Genomic DNA, 25,204 nt, shown 5'->3' on the forward strand with positions numbered 1-25,204 from the left:
ACATGCGCTCACACACACGCACCCACGCGCATGCACACACTCACACTCATGTGCACACACATATGCACAGATACACAGACATGCATACACACTCTTACATGCACATTCACACACACAGAGACACACATGCTCACACACACGCAAGTACACACACAGTCACACAGATATACACACATGCACACACACGCGCGCGCACACACACACACACATACACACGCACACACACACGCTTCTCTAGCCCTAGCAGCCTCCGGAGCTGGCCGTGGGTGCGTGGCGCGGCTCGGTTCCTTTAAGGGGTTCGGCTGATAAAGGCTGATCCTCTCCTCGGGGCTCCCTCCCCCGGCCCCCTCCTCCCCTGGACCTCGGGCAGCTCCGCCCAGTGCCATACCTGGCTTGGCTTGCCGGGACACGCCGAGTTCCCTCTTGCTGGGAACACAAGTGCTCCGTGGGCTGTCTCGGCCGATGCCTCTGCCCGCTGCCCCCTGCAGACCCAGCGCGGGTCCGAGAGGGCTCTGTGCCAGCTCCGCCCGTGCTCCCGGCCCGGGGCCTGGTCCCAGCTGGCTATTCGGGCGGCCGCCTGCACCAGGAGGGTGGGAGCCGGGCCCCTGGGGGCCGCCTGCAGAGCTCAGCACTCGCTGTGCCCGGCTGGGCCACAGTGCTCGTGAGCCGCACGGCTGCCGCCCGGGCCCAGGGCTAAGCCCAGGACTCCACAGCAGCCAGGCCTGGCCTGGACAGGACAACCCCAGCACCCCCGGCCACGGGAAGGAAGCGTGTCCCTCCCCAGGAGGGCGGGGGTGCTGCCAAGCGGGCACAGGGGACCCCCGCCTGCAGGCCCTGCCCGCTGCCCGCGGCCCGTAGGGATGGGTCGGGGCGTTAGGGGCGAGAGGAGGAGCAGGAGGAAGAGGTGCCAGAGTGGCGGCTGGGGTGCCCTGTGTGGGTACCGACAGCTTTCGGTGTCGAGAGGTTTGAGTCACGGGTTCCGGGCGTCCGTGTGCCCGTGCGGGAGGTCTCTGGGCACTCGGCACCTGCGTGACCCGGACTTGGCCTGACCACGTACCCAGCTGCCCCTGGGCGCGAGAAAACCGCAAACTACTGAGCAGGTTTGGGGTCCGAGCTATAGCTCGTGGGGAGGGCGCTGGTCCCGCACGCAGCCCACCTGGGTTCGATCCCCGGCACCACTCGGAGGCCCCTGAGCCCTACCAGGGGTGACCTCTGAGCACTGAGCCGAGAGCACGCCCTGAGCGTCACCACCTAGGTGTGGCCGCCCTCCAAACAACAGAGAACACAGCCGTTGTTTTTATTAACGCCTTTGGCTGTCACTGGAGATAGTGTCGGGAATGTGTTGTCCCAATTTATCTCTCTTTGCAGGTTTAAAATGCGATTAAGGGGGCTGGAGCGAGAGCACAGCGGGGAGGGCGTTTGCCTTGCACGTGGCCAACCCCGGTTCGATTCCCAGCATCCCATAGGGTCCCCTGAGCACTGCCAGGAGTCATTCCTGAGTGCAGAGCTAGGAGGAACCCCTGTGCATCGCTGGGTGTGACCTGAAAAACAAAAGCAAAAAAAAAAAAAAAAAATTGAACCAGGGAAAAAATTAAAATAAGAAATAAATTGCTTTTTGTGAAGTCTTTCCCCAGAGCAAAGCTCCCCCTTTAAGCCACGTTCTTTGGAAGTAGATACATCTTTATTTACTTACTTATTTTTAACCGGAACCTGGGGGGTTGGAGGGATCGTATAGGAGTTGGGCCGCAATGCAGCCAACCCAGGTTCAATCCCCGTCACCACATTTGGTCACCAAAGCACCACCACGACGGATCCCTGAGCACAGAGAGGAAGACCCAAGCGTTGCTGGGGGTGACCTCCAACCTCCTCCGTACTCCCCTACACACACACACACACACACACACACACACACACACACACACACACATTTTTTCCTCCTGTAGGTCTTAGCTAAGGTTTGGTCCTTAACCGCAGGAGCAGGGGCTGCTTGCTCCTGTAGCGTGTCTCATGCTGCTATCCAAAAGCATCCGCACCCCATTTCCACGTGAATTCTCGAGAAACGTAGCAAGCCTGTCCTCCCACGGCTTGAACTTCTCGGCCCCCCGTGACCTAATCAGTCTCACAGTGGTAAGAAGCCCCGCCAGTCACGGGGCTGCGAGCACCCTTCCTTTGAATCCCTGCAGTGCTCGGGGGAGAGGCTGCTTGTGGCATGCTGGGAGGGTCCCAGCATTTCCTATGACACCCTTGGGCCAAGGGAATGTTTTCACGTTTGCTCGAGCGAATGGCCGGTGGCCACTTGCGCTTGTTTATAAACTCATCGTCCCTCCCTTGTTTATAAACTCATCGTCCCTCCAGCCGTGCGAGATGACCCCTCGGCGCAGGACAGTGCGTCCAGGTGGCGGGGTGGAGATAAAGCTTCCAAGGCCGCTTCCCCGTTCCTCACACCCCGCCAAGGCCCGGGACAGAGCCGAGACCAGTACCCGTGAGTCACCTGGTCCCGTCCGTCTCTCCCCCGGGCTGAGTGTTCCCCGCCGTGGCCCTGGCCCGGGAGCCCGGAGGACGGTTCCGCTCGGGGATTCGTCTCCCGCTGATAAAGCAAACCCGTTCCTCAGGATAAGCAGCGCAGGCGGCCACTCCTTGGTGATTCCTGGCCTTTGCCAAAACGCTTCCTCCGTCCAGAGCCAAGGCACTGGGGCAGAGCCACGGCGACCTTGGGTGGGAAATCGGGTGCCAGAGACTCAGAGACGAGCCTGAGACCTTCATTTCTGTGAACCTCACACCCGGGGCTTCGTTTCCCAGGATTCCCTGCGTGAGGCTCACGGGTCCCTCCTGTGCTCCGGGGGGCGGGGGCCACAGGCCCAGCCCGGGGAGCCTTATCTGTTATCAGAGGTGGGTGTCTAGGGAGGAAAGGTGAGTGCAGATGGCAGGGCCACTGAGTCAGAGGAGGAAGGAGATAGTGTCGTACCCTCGCGGCAGGAAGCCAGTCTCCTAGATCGGCTCTTTGGGCACCTCGGACCAGCGGGGATTGATGAATGAGGCCAGCGGCCAGCTGGGGGCCAGGGAGCGCGACCGTCCCGGGTACGAGTGACTGATTAGACTGTGAAGTTATTACGAAGTGGAAAGCGCCAAACAACAACAAAACCCCCCCAGGGTTGTTTTTTTATTTATTTATTTACTTATTTTTAAATTTTTGAATGCAACACCATGAGATACAATTACAGACTGACACACTTTCGTGATTACGCTTCAGTCATGCATACAACGGTCTCGAGGCCCCATCCCTCCACCGTGCCCATCCCCCACCACCAATGTTCCCAGTGTCCCTCCCGCCACCCCTACCCCATCCCCCCGCACCTGCCTCTGTGGTAGCCACCTTCCCTTTTACTCTCTCAAAACCCCAAGTCTTAAAGCTACAAACTTTAAAAATGAGGAGGTAGGGGGCCGGAGCGACAGCACAGCGGGGAGGGCGTTTGCCTTGCACGAGGCCGACCCAGGTTCGATCCCCGGCATCCCATATGGTCCCCCAAGCACCGCCAGGAGTAATTCCTGAGTGCAGAGCCAGGAGTAACCCCTGAGCATCTCTGGGTGTGACCCAAAAAGAAAAAAAAATGAGGAGGTAGGAGGAGGCATGAATAATAAATACTCGAGACGATCAAATTAGAAATGAAAAGTTTTTGAAGCCCCTGAAAGTTGCCCAGGTCCTTGCTCTGGTGAATCTGGAGTTGGGCTTCTTGAACCCAGCTGGGTTGTATTCATTTTTATGTGTTGGTTTGGGGGCCACACCCAGCGGTACTCGGGGCTTACTCTGGGCTCAGTGCTCAGGGATCTCTCCTGGCAGGGCTCAGGGGACCATATGGGGTGCAGAGATCGAACCCAGGTCGGCTGCATGCAAGGCAAGCGCCCTGCCCAGTGGGCTAGCTCTCGGGCTGGCTTGATTTTATTTCAGAAGGAAAGAGAGGGGCTGTGGGGTGGAGGACGTGACCCTTCCGTGGGAGTCTGGAGAGACGGCGGGAAGACACACGGCCTGTTTCCTGTGGGCGGCGGGCACAGTCGCCCTGCAGGAGAGGGCCTGGCCGGGCGAGTGGACTCCGGAACTGACCGCGTCTCTTCTGTCCAGGTGGGAAGGGAAGAACGAGAACGAAGTGGGCAGGTGTAAGGAGACCGGCAAAGTGCACGTGACCGTCGACCTCAAGTACTACCGGCCCACGGAAGTGGTAAGGACACGGCGGGGGTGCGGGTGGGACACCGCCCCTCGGACACGCGCCACGCCAGCACTCGGACACCCCCGTGGACACGCGCTGGGGGGTTGGCTCTGATCTGCTGGCTGGACTCCCGCACAAAACCCACAGGGTGTGGGGACTCGGGGGACGCAGGCGGGAAGGAGGTGGCCACAGAAATGGGGTCGAGGGCAGGGCTCAGCCCACTGTCTCCATTCGGGAGTTTGACTCTGACTTCCTCTACACTCACACACATGCACTCACACACCTCCCACATGCATGCTCACAACATGTACTCATACATGTACACTCATACACGAACACTCACATGTACTCACACACATGTACACTCACACATACACGCACATGTATGTACACAGAAACCTCACACATACACTCACACCTTTCACACATGTATGCTCTCACACATACACTTGGTGCTTTCTCACACATGTACTCACCATGCACGCACGTGTGCTCATGTCCCTTTACACATATACACATTCCCACTGTGTACGTGTACACATACATACACACATGCACTCACATGCATTCACATGTACATACACTGCATCACATCTGTGCACTCACAGATATGTGCACTCACACAGATATTTGCACACATATGTATTCATGTATGCACTCGCAAGCCTTCACACACCTCTTTTCACAATGCACATGCACATACACATGTGTGTGCTCACAGCACATTCCCATATGTGCATGTACTTGGTACGCATGTGTGCGCGCTCATACACACGTGCGCTCGTGCTGCCTCGCCGCGGGGGTCTAGGGTATAGTTCCTGTGCCCCGAGTCCCAGCGTGTGGGCCGTGTCTTGGAGGGATCTGGCTTGTCACTCCACCCTCCGCTTCTGATGGTCCCTCGTTCACGCGTCTTTCTCCTTGGACCACCCTGGATTTGGGGGTCTTGCGGGAAGTACTTGAGACCCTTTACCTGGGTGCTTTCCAGCCCTGTCCTCCTCGCCCCCCACCTTCCTTCCCGCCTGCCCCTGCCGTCCTGCTGGCTCTCCCGCTCACACCACCTCCCCCTGCGGCCTGTGGAGAGCTCGCGGTCTGACAGGGGCGAGGAGCTGCCGGCCGGGCTGGGGCGGGCACCAAGGAGACGAGCTTCAGCGCCTGCGCCTGCGTGTGTCATCCCGCCGCGCTGCTTCTGTCGGGGCACTAGAAGGCGTGGCTGGCACCACCGCGGGCGGCCGCTGCCCTCCCCCTGCCTGCTGTGCCCGCGTGCCCTCCCTCACCTTGCGTCGTTGCGTGCGTCCGTCATGTCCCCTCAGCCTGGCATCACGGCATGTGTCTGATGCGTCCCCTCAGCCCGGTGTCACCGCATGCCTCTGACGTGCCCCTCAGCCCGGTGTCACCGCGTGCGTCTGACGTGCCCTCCCTGTGTCCTCCCTCGGCCTGGTGTGTCCGACGTGCTCCCCTCAACCTGGCATCAGGTCCTCCCCCCGAGGCCCCCGGAACGGGACACGAGGGACGTGGTCTGTGTCTGCCGTGAGACCAGCCCCGGGAACGGGATTTCCTCAGCACCCGAGGTCAGGCCCTCCGAGGGGCCTGGACCCGCTCGAGAGGCGAACAACGATCCTGATGGCAATGACCGTCGCCGTCGTGCTTGGCAGCAGCCGCACGAGAGATGCGGTGTTTCTGGCAGTGTCGCCTCTGTGGACATCCTGGGGCGTGGGGGGCAGCTGGGGAAAGGTGTGCGCGCCCCCTCGTCCAGTGCTCACTGCCTCCCATTCGCGGTGGCCCCCGCCTGCCCCACGCCCCTTGCCACGGCTGCCGGCGCTCAGTTATGGTGCTGTCCGGGGCCCCGTGTCTGGTGGTGACACATGCCCAGTGCGGCTGGGGGACCCGGAGGGAACGGGTCGCAAGGTTTGCTCTCGTTGCCGGTGCTCCTGCTCAGTCAGCTGGCCGTGCTCAGTGAGTTGTGACGCTGACGTCATTCCGGTTGGGGCACTAACGGGCGTGGGCTTTGGTGATGCCCACACACGTGTGCACGCGCACACACACACCAACTTCAGTGGCCACGCTCTCCCCCACACACACATCTTCAGTGGGAACGTGGTTATATGATTTCCAGAGGAGGTGTACCCTCGCCTTGGTACGCCCACAAATTTTCCATCTTGTGTTTGCCACCTTTAGTGATGTGCTCACGCACTGCACACGCCTTTAGTGGCAGTACTCTCTCTCTCTCTCTCTCTCTCTCTCTCTCTCTCTCTCACACACACACACACACACACACACACACACACACACACACACCATTAGTGGCATTGGACACAGAGAGCCACCTTTAGTGGCAGTACTCTCTCTCTCTCTCACACAAACACACACACACACCATTAGTGGCATTGGCTTGCACGTGGACACACATGCCACCTTTACTGTCAGAGCTCACACACACACAGCCGCCTTTAATGATGGTGCTCCAAGGCACATGCACATACGCACATGCCCACCTTTAGTGGCTTCACACACACACACACACATGCCCATCATTCGGAGCAATACTCAGGCACACACATGCCCACGTTTTGTGGCAATGCTTACACACACACACACACACACACACACACACACACACCTTAAATGACCCTGCTGACTCTTCCCATTGATTGAACCGCTGGAGGGGAGGGGGGAAGAATCTCACCTCTTGCTTCTGGAGCAAGTGAGAGGGTCTTGCACTTATGTTCGGGGCTGGGCACCAGCGTCCAGCCAGAAATGGTTGGTGCTGGGGCCAGAGTGATACCACAGCGGGTAGGGCGTTTGCCTTGCACGCGGCCGACCTGGGTTCAATCCCCAGTGTCCCATATGGTCCCCCAAGCACTGCCAGGGGTAATTCCTGAGTGCAGAGCCAGGAGTAACCCCTGAGCATCGCTGGGTGTGACCCAAAAAGAAAAAAAAAATGGTTGGTGCTGCGTCTCTCGGTTTCCTGCCCCTAAGTATCTGGGTCTCCTGCCAGCGTGCCAGGGCTTGGCTGGGGGTGGGGGGGGGGGCTCGACCCTGGTAACTAGACCTTAAGTTCCTTGTGGCCGCTGAGTCCCAGTGTTCGCTGCGTGTGATGGTGACACTTGTGAGCCGTGTCCCCGACCTCCCGGCGTGGCGTGTGTGCGGGGCTCTCGGGCTGTGATAGGTGCATGGCGGGAGGCCGTGTCCCGTACGGGCCCGGGGCAGACCGCCTGAGCCCCAGGGCCCTCAATTACTGAGTGTGTGTGTGGCCGCAGGCCAGCCACTTGCTTTCTCGGGGCCTCTATCCTGAGATTAATGGGATTAAAATGGGATTAGCACGATGACTTCTTTCAAAGAATCCTTGGATGATTAACAGAGCCAAGTATGCAAAATGCTTATTAGAACGGGGCCTGGACACTGCGTGTTGGTGCTGTGGAGTGCTTACGTAGCCATCACTCAGGTACTGGCCAGACTCTGGGAGACCATGAACGGACACGGCACGTGCCCACTGGCCCCTGGAGATGGGGGCTATCGAGGTAGGGGTTAGGCTTTAATCTATAGAAACGTGGGGACGAGAATGCGGTCCTTGGTGAGTTATACTGATGAACCAGTTTAAAAGGAAGGACCGCGGCTGCTCCAGGATTCCAGGAACGTGCATGTGGACTTTAATTTGTCTCTCGCTGCTTTATCTCCCTTCTCATCCTTTCTGAGCCTCCTCCTGCGAAACCCAATAACTGCTAAATGGTTGCTAAATCCCATGTAAGTCTGAGATGATTGATGTTATCCTACTACTTTATTTAAAATAACCACAAAGATGTTTTCTTTTTGTTTGAGACCTTTTAACTTGGAAAATGCACAAGGGTCGGATTAATGAAGCAACCGCCCTTCAAGTGCCAAATTGTTAACCGCACCAAATGGTCAACCCACTTGAAGAAAAAAGAAAAAAACACTAAGGTTGTTTTTTTTTTTTTTTCAGAGAAACAAACCCACAAAAATCCAAACACACACCTTTCTTTGCCCCCTACAGAGCACTGGAGCAAATGGCACCAGGGGTGGGGCGGGTGGGGGGGGACACCCATTTGCAAACCAGCATTAAAATTGCATTCTGTTTTCCCTTTTCTGTTGATGAAAATTCCTGACTTAATTCCCATCAGATGGTGCAGATCCAGAGTTTCCTCGGTAGACCCTTTGCCTTGCGCGTCCGTGTTCCTCATCGTTGCATTTCGGGTGCTGTGATGGGGCGTTGTCTTTATTGACGCAGTAGAGGTGCCGTTCCCGTTTCATGGGAATAAGTAACTGTGTATGCGTGTATGGGGACACACATGTTTTTTAAAACTCCTGAGTCCAGAGCCTCAGCCCGGGAGAGCCAGGACTTCAAAGCGGCGTCCGCAGCTGGCGGAACCGGCGCCTTCTCTCAGCGAAGGGCGCGGTGGGGTGGCGAATCCCATCACCGCCTGGTTGCTGGTCCGCTGAGCCGTCCCCTCCACGCACTTTCCCTGGGATTGTCCTGTAAGTGATGTGAAGTTAAATGGCCCGTAATTGCTGCCTCTGTCTCATCGCCTCCCCCCCCCCCCCAGTCAAACACTTCCCAGGCCCCGGGAACCTGATCCGTCCCCGGCCATGGACATTCCAGGGAAAGCTTCTCCGGGCTCATCCTGGCCGGCCGGGCACGGCGGGGGGAGGGGGCCCCCCTGGACACCACCTGCCCTCCCCGCCCCTTCTCACCACCTCGCACCGACCCCTGCCGGGCCAGGAAACCGGATGCTGGCGGGGCCTGACCTTCACGGGGCCAGCCCCAGAGCCCGGCCTGTCCCCAGGGGTGGCCCCTGACCCCCCCGTCCTCTGCGTTATAGGTCCTGGTGGAGTCTGGTGAGCCCGGCTGACCCTGCTCCAGCTCCCAGCATCCTCCATGCCCGCCCCGGCCCACGCCCAGCTCCGGGGACACGGGGACACGGGCCCTCATGCCTCCCCCACGCTTCCTCCTGGGTCTGCAGACCCCTTACCCTGCACTCTGGGGCCCGGGCAGACCTCCGGGTCGCCTCCTGAAGGCCTCCCTGAGCCCCCTCCTCCCTCTGACCTTCCTGCCCTCCCCCCTCTGGCCTCCCTGCCCTCCTCCCTCTGACTTTCCCCTCCTCCCCATCTCACCTTCCTGCCCTCCTCCCTTCGGCCTTCCCTTCCTCCCCCCTCTGACGTCCCTTCCTCTCCCCCTGACCTTTCTTTCCTCCCCCCTCCAACTTCCTATCCTCCCCCCTCTGACCTCCCTGCCCTCCTCCCTCTGACCTCCCTGCCCTCCTCCCTCTGACCTTCCCTCTCTCCTCCCTCTGACCTTCCCGTCCTCCTCCCTCTTACTATCCCATTCTTCCCCCTCAGACCTCCTTGCCCTCCTCCCTCTGACCTTCCCTTCCTCCCCCTCTGACTTCCCTGTCCTCCCTCTGTCCCATTCTCTCCTCTCTGACCTTCCTGCCCTCCTCCCTCTGACCTTCCCTTCCTCCCCCCTCTGACTTCCCTTCCTTTCCCCCTGACCTTTCTTTCCTCCCCCTTCCACCTTCCTGTCCTCTTCCCTCTGACCTTCCCTTCCTCCCCCCCCACTTCCCTTCCTCTCCCCCTGACCTTTCTTTCCTCCCCTCTCCACCTTCCTATCCTCCCCCCTCTGACCTCCCTGCCCTCCTCCCTCTGACCTTCCTGTCCTCCTCCCTCTGACTATCCCATTCTTCCCCCCTCTGACCTCCTTGCCTTCCTCCCTCTGACCTTCCCTTCCTCCCCCTCTGGCCTTCCTGTCCTCCTCCCTCTGACTGTCCCATTCTCCCCTCTCTGCCCTTCCCGCCCTCCTCCCTCTGACCTTCCTGTCCTAAGCACTGTCACGTTCCCCGGCGGCTCAGTGACCGGCCCGTGGCCCTGGCCCGTCCCCTTCCCCTCTCCGGCGTTCAGGCCACCAGCCCTGAGTCTGGGGCTCTCGGCCGAGTCCCCCACGCCCATGGACGTGTCCTGTGGCCCCTGAGCACAGACCCAGGACGGCCCCTGAGCTCTGCCAGGTGAGGCCCAGCCCCGGAGTGAAGTCACTGGCCATTCAGTCATCCTCGTGACTGCCCCTAGCTCCGCCTTTCTCTGTGCAGAAACTCCTTTCGGGGGCCAGAGAGGGAGCAGAGTGGGTAGGGCGCGGCCCTCGGGCCCCGTGCTCCTCGACCCCGGGTGCTCTCGAGGGCAGAGCCCGCCGGGAGGGAGCCCTGGCCGTGCAGGGGTGCTCCGGGAAGCGTCACGGTAACAATCACCGTAAGAATGATCCTTTTCAGTTTGAGGACATCGCGTTGGTGGGGCCAGGAGGGAGCGGCGGGCAGGGCCCTGGGGCCAGGAGTTCCTGTGGAAGCCGGCCCCGCGTCTGCTCGGGGCCCCTGAGCCGCCCAGTCCTGACGGGCCCAGTTTCCCATCAGGGGCCCCCAAGTCCTGGGGATGCCGGCGCCTCTCCGTGGAGACCGGCCGAGGCCCGGGCCCGGGTTCACCTGCTCTTCCTGGGGCAGCGGCAGGCCCTGGGGGTCCGCATCGGGCTGGGCTCCCCCCGTGTCCTCCCCTCCCGCCCAGAGAGAGGCCCTAACCGGGCACACGGTGGGCTCTTGGACGGGCCCCTCAGGTGCTGGGCGTGCCGGCCAGCGCACGACCACGGGGAAGGAAGGGGTGGAGCTGGGGGGAGCACAGTGAGGAGCAGAGGGGAGGCTGGGGGGAGGCTGGCGGGAGGACAGCGGAGGCCTTTGTCCCCTAGTCAGTCCCAGCCATGTGTGCGTGTGTGAGTGCATGTGTGCGTGTGTGCATGAGTGTGTGTGCGTGTGTATGCATGTGAGTGTGTGCATGTGAGTGTGTGTGTGCGCGTGCGTGTGAGTATGTGCGTGCATGTGAATGTGTGCGTGCATGTGAATGTGTGTGCGTGTGTGTGTGTGCGTGTGTGTGAGTGTGTGCATGTGAGTGTGTGTGTGCGCGTGCATGTGAGTATGTGCGTGCATGTGAATGTGTGTGTGCGTGTGTGAGTCTGTGTGCATGTGTATGCGTGTGTGAGTGTGTGTGTGTGTGCGTGTGTGTGAGTTGTGCATGTGTGTGTGAGTGTGTGTGTGCATGTGTGTGAGTGTGTATGCATGTGAGCGTGTGTGTGTGTGTGTGTGTGCGCGCGCGTGTGTAGCCTGAGGCCTGAGTAGCCTGAGGCCGCCTGGACAGTCCAAGCAGGTCTGACCGAACACTCAGTGCTCAGCGTCCAGCCGGCCAGGGAAGCAGAGGCGAGAGAAACGGGGTCAGAGGTCAGGTCCCTGCAGCGAGCTGGGGGGCCCCGGTCAAGGTGGACAGTGACCTGTGGCAGCCTGGCCTGGAGCAGAGGCTGGGCCGTGGGGGCAGGGAGGGGGCGGCCACCACCCAGCTGGGCGCCGGGCAGAGGCCCCGGGCACGGGCCTGGCCCCCTGGGCCGGGGGGGCGGGGCGTCCCAGCAGGGCTGGTGGGCACGAGGTGAGCACACAGCCCGGAGCCCGCTGGGCCCAGAGCATGTCTGGGTTCCGGGACACACGTCCCGGGAGCCCCCGGCCCTCAGTCCCGGCCCAGCGCCCGTCTGGGGTGGCGTGCGGGGGGCCGGGCCCACCCCGAGGAGCTGCGTACCCCGACGGTCCCGGGTCCCGGCAGGCTCCGAGTTTCAGAGGCAGGCAGAGACCTAATTTCAGGGGAGCGGGTCCTGGAAGCCGGTGGCCCCCGCGTTTCCGAACCTCCGAGATGAAAGGGCTCCCCTAAGTATAGTGCTCGGCGCCCCGTAGTCTCCGTTTTATGGCCGCCACCGTCATTAATTACCCGCCCCCCAGAGAGGTCATTAGCTATCAGAGACTTCAGAAAGGGGCCCCGGGGTGGCGGAACCGGGGGAGCTTCCGGTCTTGCGTCGGGGGCAGATCCTGCGGATGTCGGCCGCGGGGACTCCGGGGCCGTGTCTGGGTGGGCGCAGGGTCCTCCGTGCGGGCGCCCGGTCACCGCCATGTGGACGCGTGTGTTCTGCGGGGCAGAGCCTGCTCCTTCCTCTCCCCCCCCCCGCCCCCCAACGCCGACTCTGTGCCTGGCCTGGGGTTCTGTTCCGCCCGGGCCCGGTCAGAGAGGTCAGCCGGCTCTGGTCTGGGTCGGTCCCCTTGGCACTCGGCTTTCCCGAGACAGGACATGCGGTGCCGTTCCAGAGAGACACCTCCCTGCCCCCGTGTCTGTCGTTGGCGTTTGGGCGTCTCCCTGCCCGGGCCCCGGTGCCAGCACCATCGTTCCAGCGCGTGGTATTGTGTTTGGGGGGAAGATGCCAAGGTCTGGAGCCACTGAGTCATCGGGAAGCTCTGCTCTCCTACTTTATTTATTTACTTATTTATTATTTTATATTTTCTGAAACGGGCTCTTCCTAAGGAAAGTTCCCTGAGCGCGTTGGCTCTCGCGGCTTCCTGTGGAATGGTCCCCGCGTCACGGGGCTTCGCGGGAGGGCGCCATGAGGACCCTGGGTCTGTTTGACAGGCTGTACCTGGGGGCGTGGCTGGAAGCACTTCTCAAGGCAGCTGCTGAGATCTGGAGAGAGGGATGGGGGGAGAGGGAGAGAGGGAGAGAGAGGGAGGGAGAGGGAGAGGGAGAGGGAGAGAGATGGAGGAGAGAGGGAGGAGAGAGGGGGAGAGAAAGAGAGAGGGAGAGGGAGGATGAGGGAGAGGGAGAGTGAGAGGGGAGAGAGAGGGAGAGGGAGAGAGAGGGAGAGAAAAAGAGAGAAGGAGGGAGAGGGAGGGATAGGGGAAGGGAGAGAGACGGGGGAGAGAAGGAGGAGAGAGGGGGAGAGAAAGTGAGATGGAGAGGGAAGGGGAGGGAGAGGGAGGGGGAGGGAGAGGGAGAGTGAGAGGGGAGAGAGAGAGGGAAAGAGAGAGGGAGGGAGAAAAGGAGGGAGAGGGAGGGGGAGGGAGAGGGAAGGGGAGGGAGAGGGAGAGTGAGAGGGGAGAGAGAGAGGGAAAGAGAGAGGGAGGGAGAGGGAGGGGGAGGGAGAGGGAGGGGGAGGGGGAGGGAGAGGGAGGGGGAGGGATGGGGGAGGGGGAGGGAGGGGGAGGGATAGGCAGGGGGTGGTGTCTGTGTGGCTCGCCACTGGCCGACCCTGAACCTCGCTGGCTGTCCGAGCCCCTGGCCCCCAGGAGTCGCCTTTTCAGTCGAAACGTGTCTTTTGCAGCAGTTTTTATTCCCACGTCTCGGCCGCTGACATCTTCTAAAACCGACTTTCCTCCTCCTCTCGCGGGCCTGGGGAGGGGCCTGGGGAGGGGCAGGTCCTTCTGGCGGTTCCTGGGGTTGTGGCCCCCCAGCGGTGTTCCCGTAGCACCGGGTCCCCCCCACCCCCGCCGGCTGCGGCTGGATTGGAGCACAGGGCCGCAGGCCCCGTTCAGTCCCGGGCTGTACCTGGTCCCCCAGGACCCCCGGGTGTGACTCCAGAACAACGCAAAGACTGAGACTAAAACTACCACCTCAGGCAGGAGCGGCGGTCGCGGAGCTGCCTGGGGCCAAGGCCCTGCCGCGTGCGGCCCGGCGGGGGCTCCGGCGCTTCTCTCCCGCCTGGCCTGCGAGCTGGAGGGGCTCCCTTTGGGGGCGGGGTCTGTCTGTGTGTCTCCAGGAGCCTGGCCGAGAGGGGCTGTCTGGGGGGCGCCGTCCCGGGGAGCCCCGTTTCCTGGAAGCCCCGCAGGCTCCGGAAGGGCCCATCCACGGGGCCCAGGGCCGTCCCTGCTGGCCCCAGGAGCCTGGCGTGCGCACGCCCCGTGCCGTGAGGGCCACGAGAGCCGCTGCGGAGGCTTCCCGGGCACGGCAGGCGTGGAGTGGGGCGGGCACTGTGGGCTGAGCCCCAGAGACTGACCCATGCAGCTCGGCACACCAGGAATCATGTGTGCACGCCCCTGCGTGTGTGCCCGTGGGTGCCTGTGTGCATGTGTGTGCCCATGGACATGTGTGTGTGCTCATGAGTGCCCGTGTCCATGAGTGTGCCATGTGTGTGCCCGTGAGCATGTCCATATGTGCCTGTGTGGCCACACACATGCCTGTGTGTTTTCACATGTGCATGTCTATGTGTGCCCACGAGTGTTTACATGTGTGCACCTGTATGTATGTGTGTCATGTGTGTGCATGTTTTTACATGTATGCACCTGTGTGTCTCTGTGTGCCTGTGTATCTATGCATGTGCCCCTATGTGCCTGCGTGTTTCCACATGTGTGCACCTGTGTGTGCCTGCGTGTGCCCATGTATATGTGTGTGTGCAGGCCCCGTGTATACCTGCCTGCTTTTTTGTGTGTGCACCTGTGGTGTGCCCCTGTGTGTCTATGTGTATGAGTGTTTGTGTGTGCCCGCCTGCTTTCCTATGTGTGCATCTGTGCGTGTGCCCATGTGTCTGTGTGTGCCCACGTGTGCTTACATGTTTTCACATGTGTGCACCTGTGTGTCTGTGTGTGAACCTGCATATGCACCTGTGGAATGCCCATGTGTGTCTGTGTGTGCATGTCTCTATGTGCCCGCCTGCTTTCCTGTGTGTGCCCATGGAGTGCCCGGGTGTGTATGTGTGTGCGTGTCTCTATGTGCTTGCCTGCTTCCCTGCATGTACACCCCTGGAGTGCCCGTGTGTGTGTGTGTGTGTGTATGTATGTGCATGTCTGTGTGTGCCCGTGGAGTGCCTGTGTGTGTCTGTGCGTGCGTGTCCGTGTGTGCCCGTCTGCTCTCCTGCGTGTGCGCCCGTGGAGTGCCGTGTGGGGCCGTGCCCGTGCCTGTCGGGGTGATAAGGAATGCTGTCCCCATGATTCAGCACCTCCCACTGGCCGTGGAGGTGGGCGGTGTGATAGGGCCATTGTCTCCTCTCCTGGGGGCGGGAGCCGTGGGCCGGCACAGCCACAGGGAGGAGACGCTGAACAAATAGGCCAGCCGGCGGGCGCTGTGGGCGGGGGTGGGCGCGGCCGGGCCCAGGGCGCCCGGCAGTGAAGCCAGGCTCGCCCCTGCTCTGGGCCTCGGTGCCCCCTCCCCTGCACGGACTCACGTGCGGACGGCTCCCCGCTCCCGCCTCGGAAGCCACTGGGCACTTGTGCTGCCGTGGGCTGCCGTGGGCCTGCCGTGGGCCACCTGACCCAGCCCCTGTCCCGGCCCCACCGGCCCCACCGGCCCCACCGGCCCAGTCCCCCTTACCGGAACCTTATTGCCCCTGGGCAGCCCGAGTCGGCGTCTGCGGCCAGGCCTGTGTGCGGACCCTCCGCAGTGAGACCCTGGCTCCTCCCTCCGCCCGGGGGTCTGTGCCCGGCTCCGGCCTGAGTCTGCCCGGGGGACGGTGACGAGAGGGAGTGAGTCGGGGGCGAGTGACCGCGGGGTGAGGGCCCGGCCAAGGCGCCCGGCAAAAGCCCTCGCCTGGCACACGTGTGCCGGGAGCTGCCAGGGCTGCCGCGTGCCACGAAGCCTCCCTGGCAGCTGGAGCCCGAGCTGCCCGGAGCCCGGCTGGAAGAAGCCCGGGGGCTTCTCCAGGGGACAGGGCAGCGAGGACCGAGAGCCAGCGCAGGTTCACGTGGGGGGGCACAGTTCCATCCCCACCCCGAATGGCAAGGCGCCCCCGAAACCCCCCCCAGGAGGCCGGACCCGCCCTGGCTCCTTGGGACGGGACGCAGAGGGCAGCGTCCACTGCCCCCTCTCGCATGGTGCCCGTGTCTGGGTGAGGCGCCGCCCAGAGGAGCCGTTTCCGGGGCTCTGGGCTCTCCCTGAGCCCGCCCGGGGGTCCCTCTGGCTCGGCTGTCCCTGAGCCTGGGCACCAGCCTGTTCCATGTAGCCACGGCGGAGGGGGCCGAGAGAGGTGCCAGGTCCAGCTGTGCTGCCTTGCCCCGCCCACAGGCTTCGGCTCGCCCCGAGGTGCTCCTCCAGTGCCCTGCAGGCCCTGCTGGGCAGGACTGCCCTCTCCCACTCTGCCCCCCAATGTCCCCAAGGCTCCCGTGACCCCCTGCATGAAGTGCGGCCCCTTCCAGGCCAGCTGTGACGCCCGACCACCCCCAGGGAACAGGGCAGGGGTGCGGGGGGAGTCACTGCCTCTGTTTACCCGTAACCTCTTTGTACTGTGGAGCAAATGGCAACTGATCACCAACCAGCCTGGCCTGTTTCAATGCCGGGTAGCTCACCGCTTGCCCTGGGTCCATCCAGTCCCTCGTCGGGACCCTGCTTTTGGGGTGCTAGGAAGTAAGGGCGACTGAGGCTTAAGCCGAGAGAACAGATGCCCAGGAGTGAGTATCTTTCGGAGTCAGTAAACTCCCGAGTTACAAAAGCATAACGTTAACTGTCTTCCTGTGTCCATACAAAAAGGGCGTTGCGGGACTGGAGTGATAGCACAGCGGGTAGGGCGTTTGCCTTGCACGCGGCTGACCCGGGTTCGAATCCCAGCATCCCATAGGGTCCCCTGAGCACCGCCAGGAGTAATTCCTGAGTGTAGAGCCAGGAGTAACCCCTGTGCATTGCCAGGTGTGACCCAAAAAAAAAAAAAAAAAAAGGATGTTGCTCGGAATTACCTATGCAAAGGACCCAAGGGGAAGAGAAAAGCAACGTCTACAAGTCAACAGAGTCCGAGTAGGAGAGGAAGGTGATTGACCAGTTGGGGAAGCAGAGCACCAAGAAAGAGTTTACAGACACACGCAGAGGCATGGGAGCACTGTGATGGGAGTGACCCAGTAAACCTGAGCTCCCTGTGGCAAGGCAGAAAGGACAAACCAACGTTATCCTACAACTGCCCACTAGGGTCAGTGGGCAGCAGTGCCCCGAGAGGGCCAGAGAGACGGTGCTGGGCTTCAGGCGCTGCCCTCTGACCCCCGCCCGGTGTGACCCCGGCACCCCCCACCAGAGAGGCCAGTGCTCAGCGCTTTCGGGTCTGCCCAGCCCCAGAGTGGAGGTCACCCCCCACAGGGAACCCCTCCAAGGCCCAGCCCCGCACGGTTCTCAGGCCCGACCCCCACCGCCTTGGTGTCTGGCCGCTGTGCTGGGGGCAGGGCAGGTGGCCACGGTACGCATGGGGGGGGTCATCAGACACAGAGAGGCAGGTGATGACCGCCAAGGCCGCTGGGCAGGTGGGGGACGGCCCTCAGCCAGGCACGACCGGCAACCTGCTCCTCTGCAGGCCCAGCTCTGGGGCCTCTGTGCTCCTGCACAGAACAGGGGTCCCTGGCCGGGGCGGGGCCACCGCTGCCCTGGGAGCCTGAGGCCACTGGCCATCGCCGAGGGCGCCCATGAGCGAGGGATCGAGACAACAGGAAAACAGCGCTGTGAGCGCGAAGTCGCGTCCCTGAAGGGGGCCTGGGCGGGGCTGAGGTGTCCAGTCTCAGATGGGCGTGGCGTCTGCCCGTGCTGGTGGCCGAGGCCGGCGGAGTCCCCGTCCCCGGGCTGGGGGTGCAGGCGGGCCGACCCCTGAAATCACACACACACACACACACACACACACACACACGGGTGCTGGTCTGTCCTGGCCACACCCGCAGAGACACCGGCGCTCGGTGCCGTCTGCTTCTGGGGGGGGGATAGCTCCGGAATCACACCCCAGCCCTGCCAGCTCCCCTCCCCCGCCCCCCGCAGGTGTGGGGCGTGACCTCCCAGCCCGGCCGCCCTGTCAGAAGGCCCCAGAGCACTATCTGGCCATCGATGGGGAAACTGGAGCAGCCGAGCCCCGGGGCCCTGCCCCAGGTCCCGCCGCGTGGCCGGCGGGGGTGGCCCGGCTGGTGGCCGCCCAGCTGGTTTGCAGGCCAGAGTTCCCCCCGGGGCCCCTGCCGGCCTCCAGCGGGGTCACGCACCGCCCGCTGCCCCCTCCGCCTCCAGGGACACCTGCTGCTGGCCGCTGACCCCTGCCCAGCCCGGCATGTGACCCAGGGGCCTCGGGGACGCTCCCGAGTGAGTCTGGGGGATACGCCGGGTGGAATGCCACCCCTGGACGTGAGTCCGGCGCTGCTCCCGCCGTCCCCTCCTCCCCGACATGTGGGGCACAGGCCACCAGAGGTGCGGAAGAACGTTCTAGAAGAGGCCAGGGGAGGCCCAGGGCCCAGCTGGAGCCCTCGGGGAGGGGGTGGGAGCTGCACTTCTGGTCTGCGGGGAAGGGGACGCGCAGAGCCGGGAGGAAGGAGAGTGTGGGGGGGGGGGGCCGCCACGGGTCTCCGGGGCTCCCTGTCCCCGTCCACAGCCGCCCGGGATGTGTCCAGCTCGCACCCGCAGCCGCTGGCCTGCCCTTCCCCGTCCTGGGGCTTCCCCGGGAGACAGCCTGGCTCTCCCTGCGTGGAGGTAGAAAGATGCCTGGGGTGTGTGTGTGTGTGTGTGTGTGTGTGTGTGTGTGTGTGTGTGTGTGTGTGTGTGTGTGTCGGGTGGACCCGGGCCCTCTCCTGTCCACCCCGCGCTGACCCGCAAACCCTCTTCCCACCCGTGGACAGCGGCACAGGGACGCCCGGCAGCCCTGCCCCCTGGTCTGAGGCAGGGGACCCCCTTCCCCCCCACAATGCCTTTCCGGAACCTTCCCCGCCTGCCCCCCTTCCTGCTGTCGCCTTTGTGACGGTGTCACACCTTCTAATTTTTCTAATTAAAAATCAAATCATGCGAGGGAGGGGGTGTGGGTTGAGGCCACACCCAGTGGTGTTCGGGGCTGACTCCAGGACCCGTGCTCGGGAAACAGTGCTCAGGGGGCCGTATGTGTGGCGTCGGGTTTTGAACTCAGGTCGTGCACAGCGAGTGTCTCAAGCCCAGTGCTCTCTCCTGGCCCTGGAGGTTGGCCTTCGCCTGCCTTGGGGCCAGCCCAGCCCCCGCAAAAGCCCCTTCGGGTCACTGTCTGACGCCCAGGGCTCTGAGGAGGTGGTGGGCTGGGCCACGCCTGCCGTGCGCAGGGGGCCTTAGTGATGCTGGGGACTCCAGCCTGGCCCCGGGCCCCACAGCCGCACGCGGGGCCGTGCCCTCCCTCCGCTCCCGTCTCTCTGACCTCAGGTTTCTTTCTCTTTTTTTGCTCTTTGGGTCACACCCGGCCATGCTCAGGGGTCACTCCTGGCTCTGCACTCAGGAGTCACTCCTGGTGGTGCTCAGGGGACCATATGGGATGTTGGGAATCGAACCCGGGTCAGCGCATGCAAGGCAGACGCCCTGCCCGCTGTGCTATCACTCTGGCCCCTCGGGTTTCTTTCATGGCGGGAGGGCTGGGCCATCCCCGGCAGTGCTCAGAGATTCCCTCCTGGCCCAGTGCTCACGGGTCACTCTGGTCCAGTGCTCCGGGAGCCCCGGGGTGCTGGGGACGGACAGAGGCCAGCGTGTGCACGCCAAGCGTGTCTGCCGCCGGACTCTCTCTCTGCCCTCAGGCCCGTGGGCCCGTGTTCCGGCGCCCGGCGCGGCAGCCTCAGTTGTGCGGCTGCAGGAAAATGTGATTTTAATCCCCGGGAACCCCCGAGCGCCGCTCAGCGCCCTGGCCCTGTCTGCTCTCGGCGGGGCCCCCGGGAGGGAGGGGGCGGCCAGTGGCGGGGCAGGGGTGCCCGAGGCCGCCAGGCTGCCCACACACAGCCACTCCCTGAGGGACAGCACGGAGACAGACGGCATCAGGGGAGGGCTGCTCCCCCCGTGCTTGGCCTGACTCCTGGCTTAGTGCTCAGGGGTCCCTCCGAAAGGGGACCGTGAGCAAGCCGGGGCTCCAGCCTGCGGCAGCCAACCCCTACCTGGCAAACGCCTTCACCCCCCACCCATATCCATTCTGCCTGCAGCATTTTTCGTCCCCCCTTGCTAGGAAACCCACCTGGGGACCCCTCCTCTGTCAGTGACCCCCGCCCCGCCCTCTGGCTACCTCGCGGCCCCAGGCTCCTCTCCCGTACACACGTGGACGGCATCTGAGTCCTGAGCCCGTTGAGGGACCATCTCCCCAGAGTCCTGGATCGCCCCAGTTTGGTTCTGGTGGGGGGGATGTGCCCCCCAGCTGTGTGCCCGGGGGCCCTGTCACATGCAAGGCGTGCGCCTTCTCGTGGCACTGTCTCTCCGGCCCACACTGCGGGCAGGGGGGCGGGGGGAGGTCTCGGTGATTTTTTTTTTTCTTTTTGGGTCACACCCGGCAATGCACAGGGGTTATTCCTGGCTCTGCACTCAGGAATGACTCCTGGCAGTGCTCAGGGGACCGTATGGGATGCTGGGAATCGAACCCGGGTCGACCGTGTGCAAGGCAGACGCCCTCCCCGCTGTGCTATGGCTCCAGCCCTGGTCTTGGTGATTTTGCTGAAGAAACGAAATGCGTGTGATGAGGGGCGGTGTCCCCCAGACAGGGAGGCACGAGGAGAGGGGAGCCTGATTGGACGGGGGCCCCCAATATGCACCCCTCCGCTTCTGAGCGTCACGGGGGCCTGGTCTGGCCCAGACCAGCCCAGGCGGGGGCCATGGCCGGCCCTTTGTGGCCAGTCTGACCCCCCATCCCGCCCACCCTGGGGCGCAGCAGAGCTGGGATGGGGAGACGGACGCTGAGCAGACAGGCCCGAGCTGCCGCCCGCTCCCTCTCGCCCCTCAGAGCTGCCCCGGGCGGCTAGCTAGGAGGACGCCCAGTGCTGGGCGCGGCGGCTGGGCCCAGGGCGCCAGGTGCAGCCTGCTGGGCGCCCCTGCTGCCAGTCTGGGTGCCCGTCTCCGAGCCCCCCCGGCGGGGTCTGCCGCACGCTTTGACTCTGTCTGACACGCGCCCCCCCCCCCCCCCCGCCCCGGCAGTCGGTTCCTCTCGTCCTTCTCCGAGCCCAGACCGGATCCCGACCCACCCCGGGCCCTGCAGCGGGCAGCAGGCACCTACCTGGGCCCCAACTGCCGCTTCCTGCACGTCCCTCCTGCCGCGCTATTTCGGGCGCCTTAAGTATAGGGGACGCCGCTCCCGCCCGACTCCACGGTCCCTACGCAGGGCAGGGCCCGATTCACGGCCCTCGGCCGCCGAGCCACCAGCGAGCGGGGGTGGCAGTGGGGTGAGCGGGTGTCCAGGTGCCCAAGGGCAGGTGACCGTGCTGGGCGGCGGGGGGTGTGGTCCTGCCACGTGGTTACGGCAAAGCCCTTTCAGCACCCACTTGCCGGGGGGGGCACTGGCCCCCTGCACACATGCTAGGCCACCAGGCCCCCCAGACAAGAGGGATGAGTCTCTCCTGGGACACCCCAACACCACTCATGGGGGGGCAGGGGGGTCCACACTTCCCGCCTCCATGTTCGGCGCGTGCCCAGGGCTCATTGTCCAGCCGTCCCCACCCGGAGATCTGGTGACGCCCAGCTGGTCCCTGCCCCGTCCCCACAGCCACCACCCAGCTGACCCCCACACCCCCCCGACTGCCCACTGCCAGGGCCCCGCTAGGCCCGCCCTGCAGACTGGGCCCTGCCCCCTGCCCCCAGCTCTGCCCGGTGGGCCCCGCATCAAACACGGACTTGGCGTCTTTGAGTGGACGCACAAAATGGGTAAATGGAGGGCAGAAGCAGGCTTTCTGTGTGTGTGGTTTTTTTTTTGGGGGGGGTGCAGGGAGTTATTTACTTGGAAGCCTCCCCTGTAGGAAAGAATGCAGAAGTGTTTCTTTTGGGGGCCAGAGAGATGGCTCAGTGGTCAGGGGCCCAGGGCTTGCATTGAAGCCTCCCACACCTGTTTCCAGAGCACCGCAGAGTGTGCCCCAGGGGTGCCCCTCGCCACTTCTTGGGAAGCTCTGCGCCTTCTCACACACACACACACACACACACACACACACGCACGCACACACACAGGTGCTGGTCTGTCCTGGCCACACCCGCAGAGACACCAGCGCTCGGTGCCCTCTGCTTCTGGGGTGGGGGGGACAGCTCCGGAATCACACTGTGCCTTTGCCCTTCCCGGAGGAGCGGCCGGAAAGCTCCCATCTCACCCCCCCGGGGGGCCTGGGTCGGGGGGGGGCCTGATCCCCCCACGTGGTTGGGGGTCTCTACCCTCGCGCTGCCCCCTCTGTGAAGACTGCGCTTGGTTCTCGGGGCTGGGGCCGGGGAGGGAGACCCCGGGAGCCCAGCCCCGCACACCTTCTGCTCAGAATTCTCCCAGGATGTCCTCTGGACCCGGGGAGCCGGAAGGGGGACCTTAGCTGCTGCTTCCCAGGGAGATGTGGCCGTCGCACGAGAGAGGGGCCCTGCCGTGCCCCCGGCCCCCGGCCCCGCCGCCTCACCCCCTGCACCTGAGCTCCCCGAGAGACAGAGGCACCGAGCCGACCTTAGGCAGGGGGCCAGCGTCCAGCTCTTTGGGAAGTGCCCACGGCAGAGCCTGCAGAGCCGGCCGGCTTGCGGGGGGCGGGGGGGAGCGGGTCCCGGTCTGCAGGCAGGCCGTGTGCGGTGGCCCGTCCAGGGGAGAGGCCGCTGGGGGCCCCTGGCTCTGCCTTCCTGGGTGCTCACGCCCGTCTGGAGAATCACACGTGGAGTCTCTGCTGCCCCGTTTCTCTCCACAGCAGACACGGGGCTGCAGTGTGTCCGACCTCTCACCCCCCGGGGGCGGCTCTGGCTGGAGCCACAAGCCCCCGCAAGCAGCAGGCTGGTGGGGGGCAGCAGGCTGGATCCAGGGGGGCAGCATCAGGAGGAGCTTTGAGCTGCCCCGTCTCCCGGCAGACCACCCCCAGGAAGAGCACCGCCCTGTGGGCCCTCCCAGACGGTGCCACCTGCCGCTGGCCCCCTGCAGATGCCCTTTTTGAGTCTGTCTTGGTCTTCACAGCTCCCTCGCACGCGACCAGCTCCCCGGAAGTGGCTGCTGGCGTGGGCCCAGGTCAGGAGGCTGCATCCTGCATGCAGGGGTCTGCGTGTGCCGTGCGGGCGGGTGGGAGGGGAGGCTTCCTCCCTGGCGCTTGTGTGGCTTTCGTCTGGCTGGTGTCAGGCTTGGGGGTGCCCGCATCGTGCCCAGAGCGCCAACCCAGACTCCTGGCAGCCTTCCCTTCTGAGACGGTTGTCAGTGAATCTTCCACATGCAAACACCTACTTCTTGCTGGGCCAGGGTCCCCTGCCACCGCCGCTGCCTCTCCCTCCCCCTCCTCTTCCTCCTCTTCCTCCTCCACTCCATCCTCCCCTCCCCCTCCTCCTCGTCCTCCTCCTCCTCCCCCTTTCCGACTTTGTATTTGCACGCCAAGAATTTGCAGGGGGCGGGGCTGGAGCAATAGCACAGTGGGTAGTGCGTTTGTCTTGCATGCAGCCGACCCGAGTTCAATTCCCAGCATCCCATATGGTCCCCTGAGCACCGCCAGGAGTAATTCCTGAGTGCAGAGCCAGGAGTGACCCCTGTGCATAACCAGGTATGACCCAAAAAGCAAAAAAAAAAAAAAAATTTGCAGGGGGCATTGCTGCTCGGACAGGGAAAAGGATCCATACCCTGTCATCCCCTCTCCGAGCCATTGCCCCAAACGGGGCGCTCGGCACTCTCACGGAAGGCTTAGGAATCCTCCCCCTCGCCCCCCCCCACCAGAGGACACTTCACAGAGATTCAAACCCTCGTCCGAAATGGGTGTCCTCTGACCACCCGTCCTCGGAGGCAGCTTCCGCCAGATTGCTGGTGGTGGAGGAGCAGGAACTGTACACGAGGAACACTATTGCAAGACACAAAATAGTGAAGGAATGAGACCCCTATCTCCCCACCCACCACCGCTTCTCTGCATCCCCAGCCCCCCTGTCCCCAGGGGGCTCAGGTAGACCAGTTGTCCATCCGGGAAATCCTTCACGTCTTGCTCTTCCCCCCCCCCAATATGTTTCCTTCTCATTTGTTCAAAGGGACAAAGTCGATCTACACTGGCAGCGACCAGGAGTGGCACCTGGGGTAGGACCTTCCCCGGGGCCATGTCGTAAGCTAGGTCTCACTTTGTCTAAAGAGGGGAGCTCACCGCCATCTTACTAAGTAGCCAACTGAGGTCCGCTGACATCCCTTAGGGGCCTTCAGCAGGAAGCTGCCCAGGCAGTGAAGGCGTGACTGCAAATATGCCCTGACTTTAACGGGGTGGGGGGATTTTTATTTATTTATTTTTATTGATGTACTATTGCTCCAGCCCGAGTTTGATTCCTCCGCCCCTCTCGGAGAGACCAGCAAGCTATCAAGAGTATCTCGCCCGCGCGGCAGAGCCTGGCAAGCTACTCGTGTGTATTGGATATGCCAAAAACAGTAACAACAAGTCTCTCAATGAGAGACGTTACTGGTGCCCGCTCGAGCAAATCGATGAGCAACGGGATGACAGTGACAGTGATTATTATTGAATCACCGGGAGCTACAGATACAGACGTCCGTGTTTGAGTTTCAGCCATGCAATGATCGAACACCCATCCCTCCACCTGTGCACATTCTCCACCACCAATGTCCCCAGTGTACCCCCCCTCTCCAGCCCTCCCCCTGCCTCCATGGCAGACAATCTCCCCCACGCTCTCTCTCTCTCTCTGCTTTGGGGCATTGCGGTTCGCCATACGGAACATGGGTTTATTGCCCGAGCAATCCACCTTCAAAGCTGTCATTTAAGAAGTTTAGGTGACGTTCGTCGCAGGAACGTCATGCAATGTCCCTAGACGCCTGGGGATATGACGTTGCCTTCTGCCCCCACGCTCCGAGCCCTTCCTCCCCCGCCCCCACCGGCTTTGGCAGGCCGGACCCTGTGGGAATCCAAGTGCAGAACATTAAATTAACTCTTTCCCACCCCCCCCCCCGGCTTCTCTCTCCTCCCGGCCAGGCTCAGGAGGAGTCTCTGAGTCTGTGCTCAGGGATCACTCTTGGCCGAGTGCTCGAAGGAAGTTAGGTCCTGCCAGGGATTCGAACCGGGGTCAGCTACGTGCAGAGCTAGGCTCCCTGGCGCGCGGCTGAGTCTTGGCACCTTACGCTAAGAGAGTTTGGGGCCTTGCTTCTGGCTTGTGCCCCGCGCACAGCTGGCACGAGGTGCGAGTTGAGGGGTGGCGTTCCGTTTCTTGGGGGGCAGAGAGGCTCACGAGCCGGGTCAGCCACCAAGAAAGGGGCTTCGGGAATGTTGTGGCAGTGGGTGCTCCTGGATCTGTTCCTAAAATCGAGCACCAGCAGT

The 25,204-nt window shown here is 62.9% G+C and overlaps 1 protein-coding gene across 4 annotated transcripts in view; it reads left to right on the plus strand.

Annotated features, from left to right (window-relative positions):
- Nucleotides 1–25,204, plus strand: part of GMDS (GDP-mannose 4,6-dehydratase) — a 429,624-nt gene that overhangs the window by 356,048 nt on the left and 48,372 nt on the right. For 2 of the 4 annotated variants that reach the window (XM_055128849.1, XM_055128852.1), the window contains exons 9-10: nucleotides 4,118–4,214; nucleotides 22,879–22,929. In XM_055128849.1, the coding sequence (XP_054984824.1) occupies nucleotides 4,118–4,214; nucleotides 22,879–22,929 (148 nt within the window). Of the gene's footprint in view, nucleotides 1–4,117; nucleotides 4,215–22,878; nucleotides 22,930–24,193; nucleotides 24,326–25,204 lie in introns of those variants that run through there. The other 2 variants (XM_055128850.1, XM_055128851.1) reach the window with 2 other exon arrangements.

Source organism: Sorex araneus, chromosome 2, assembly GCF_027595985.1.
Source record: "Sorex araneus isolate mSorAra2 chromosome 2, mSorAra2.pri, whole genome shotgun sequence".
NCBI classification, from domain to species: Eukaryota; Metazoa; Chordata; class Mammalia; order Eulipotyphla; family Soricidae; genus Sorex; species Sorex araneus.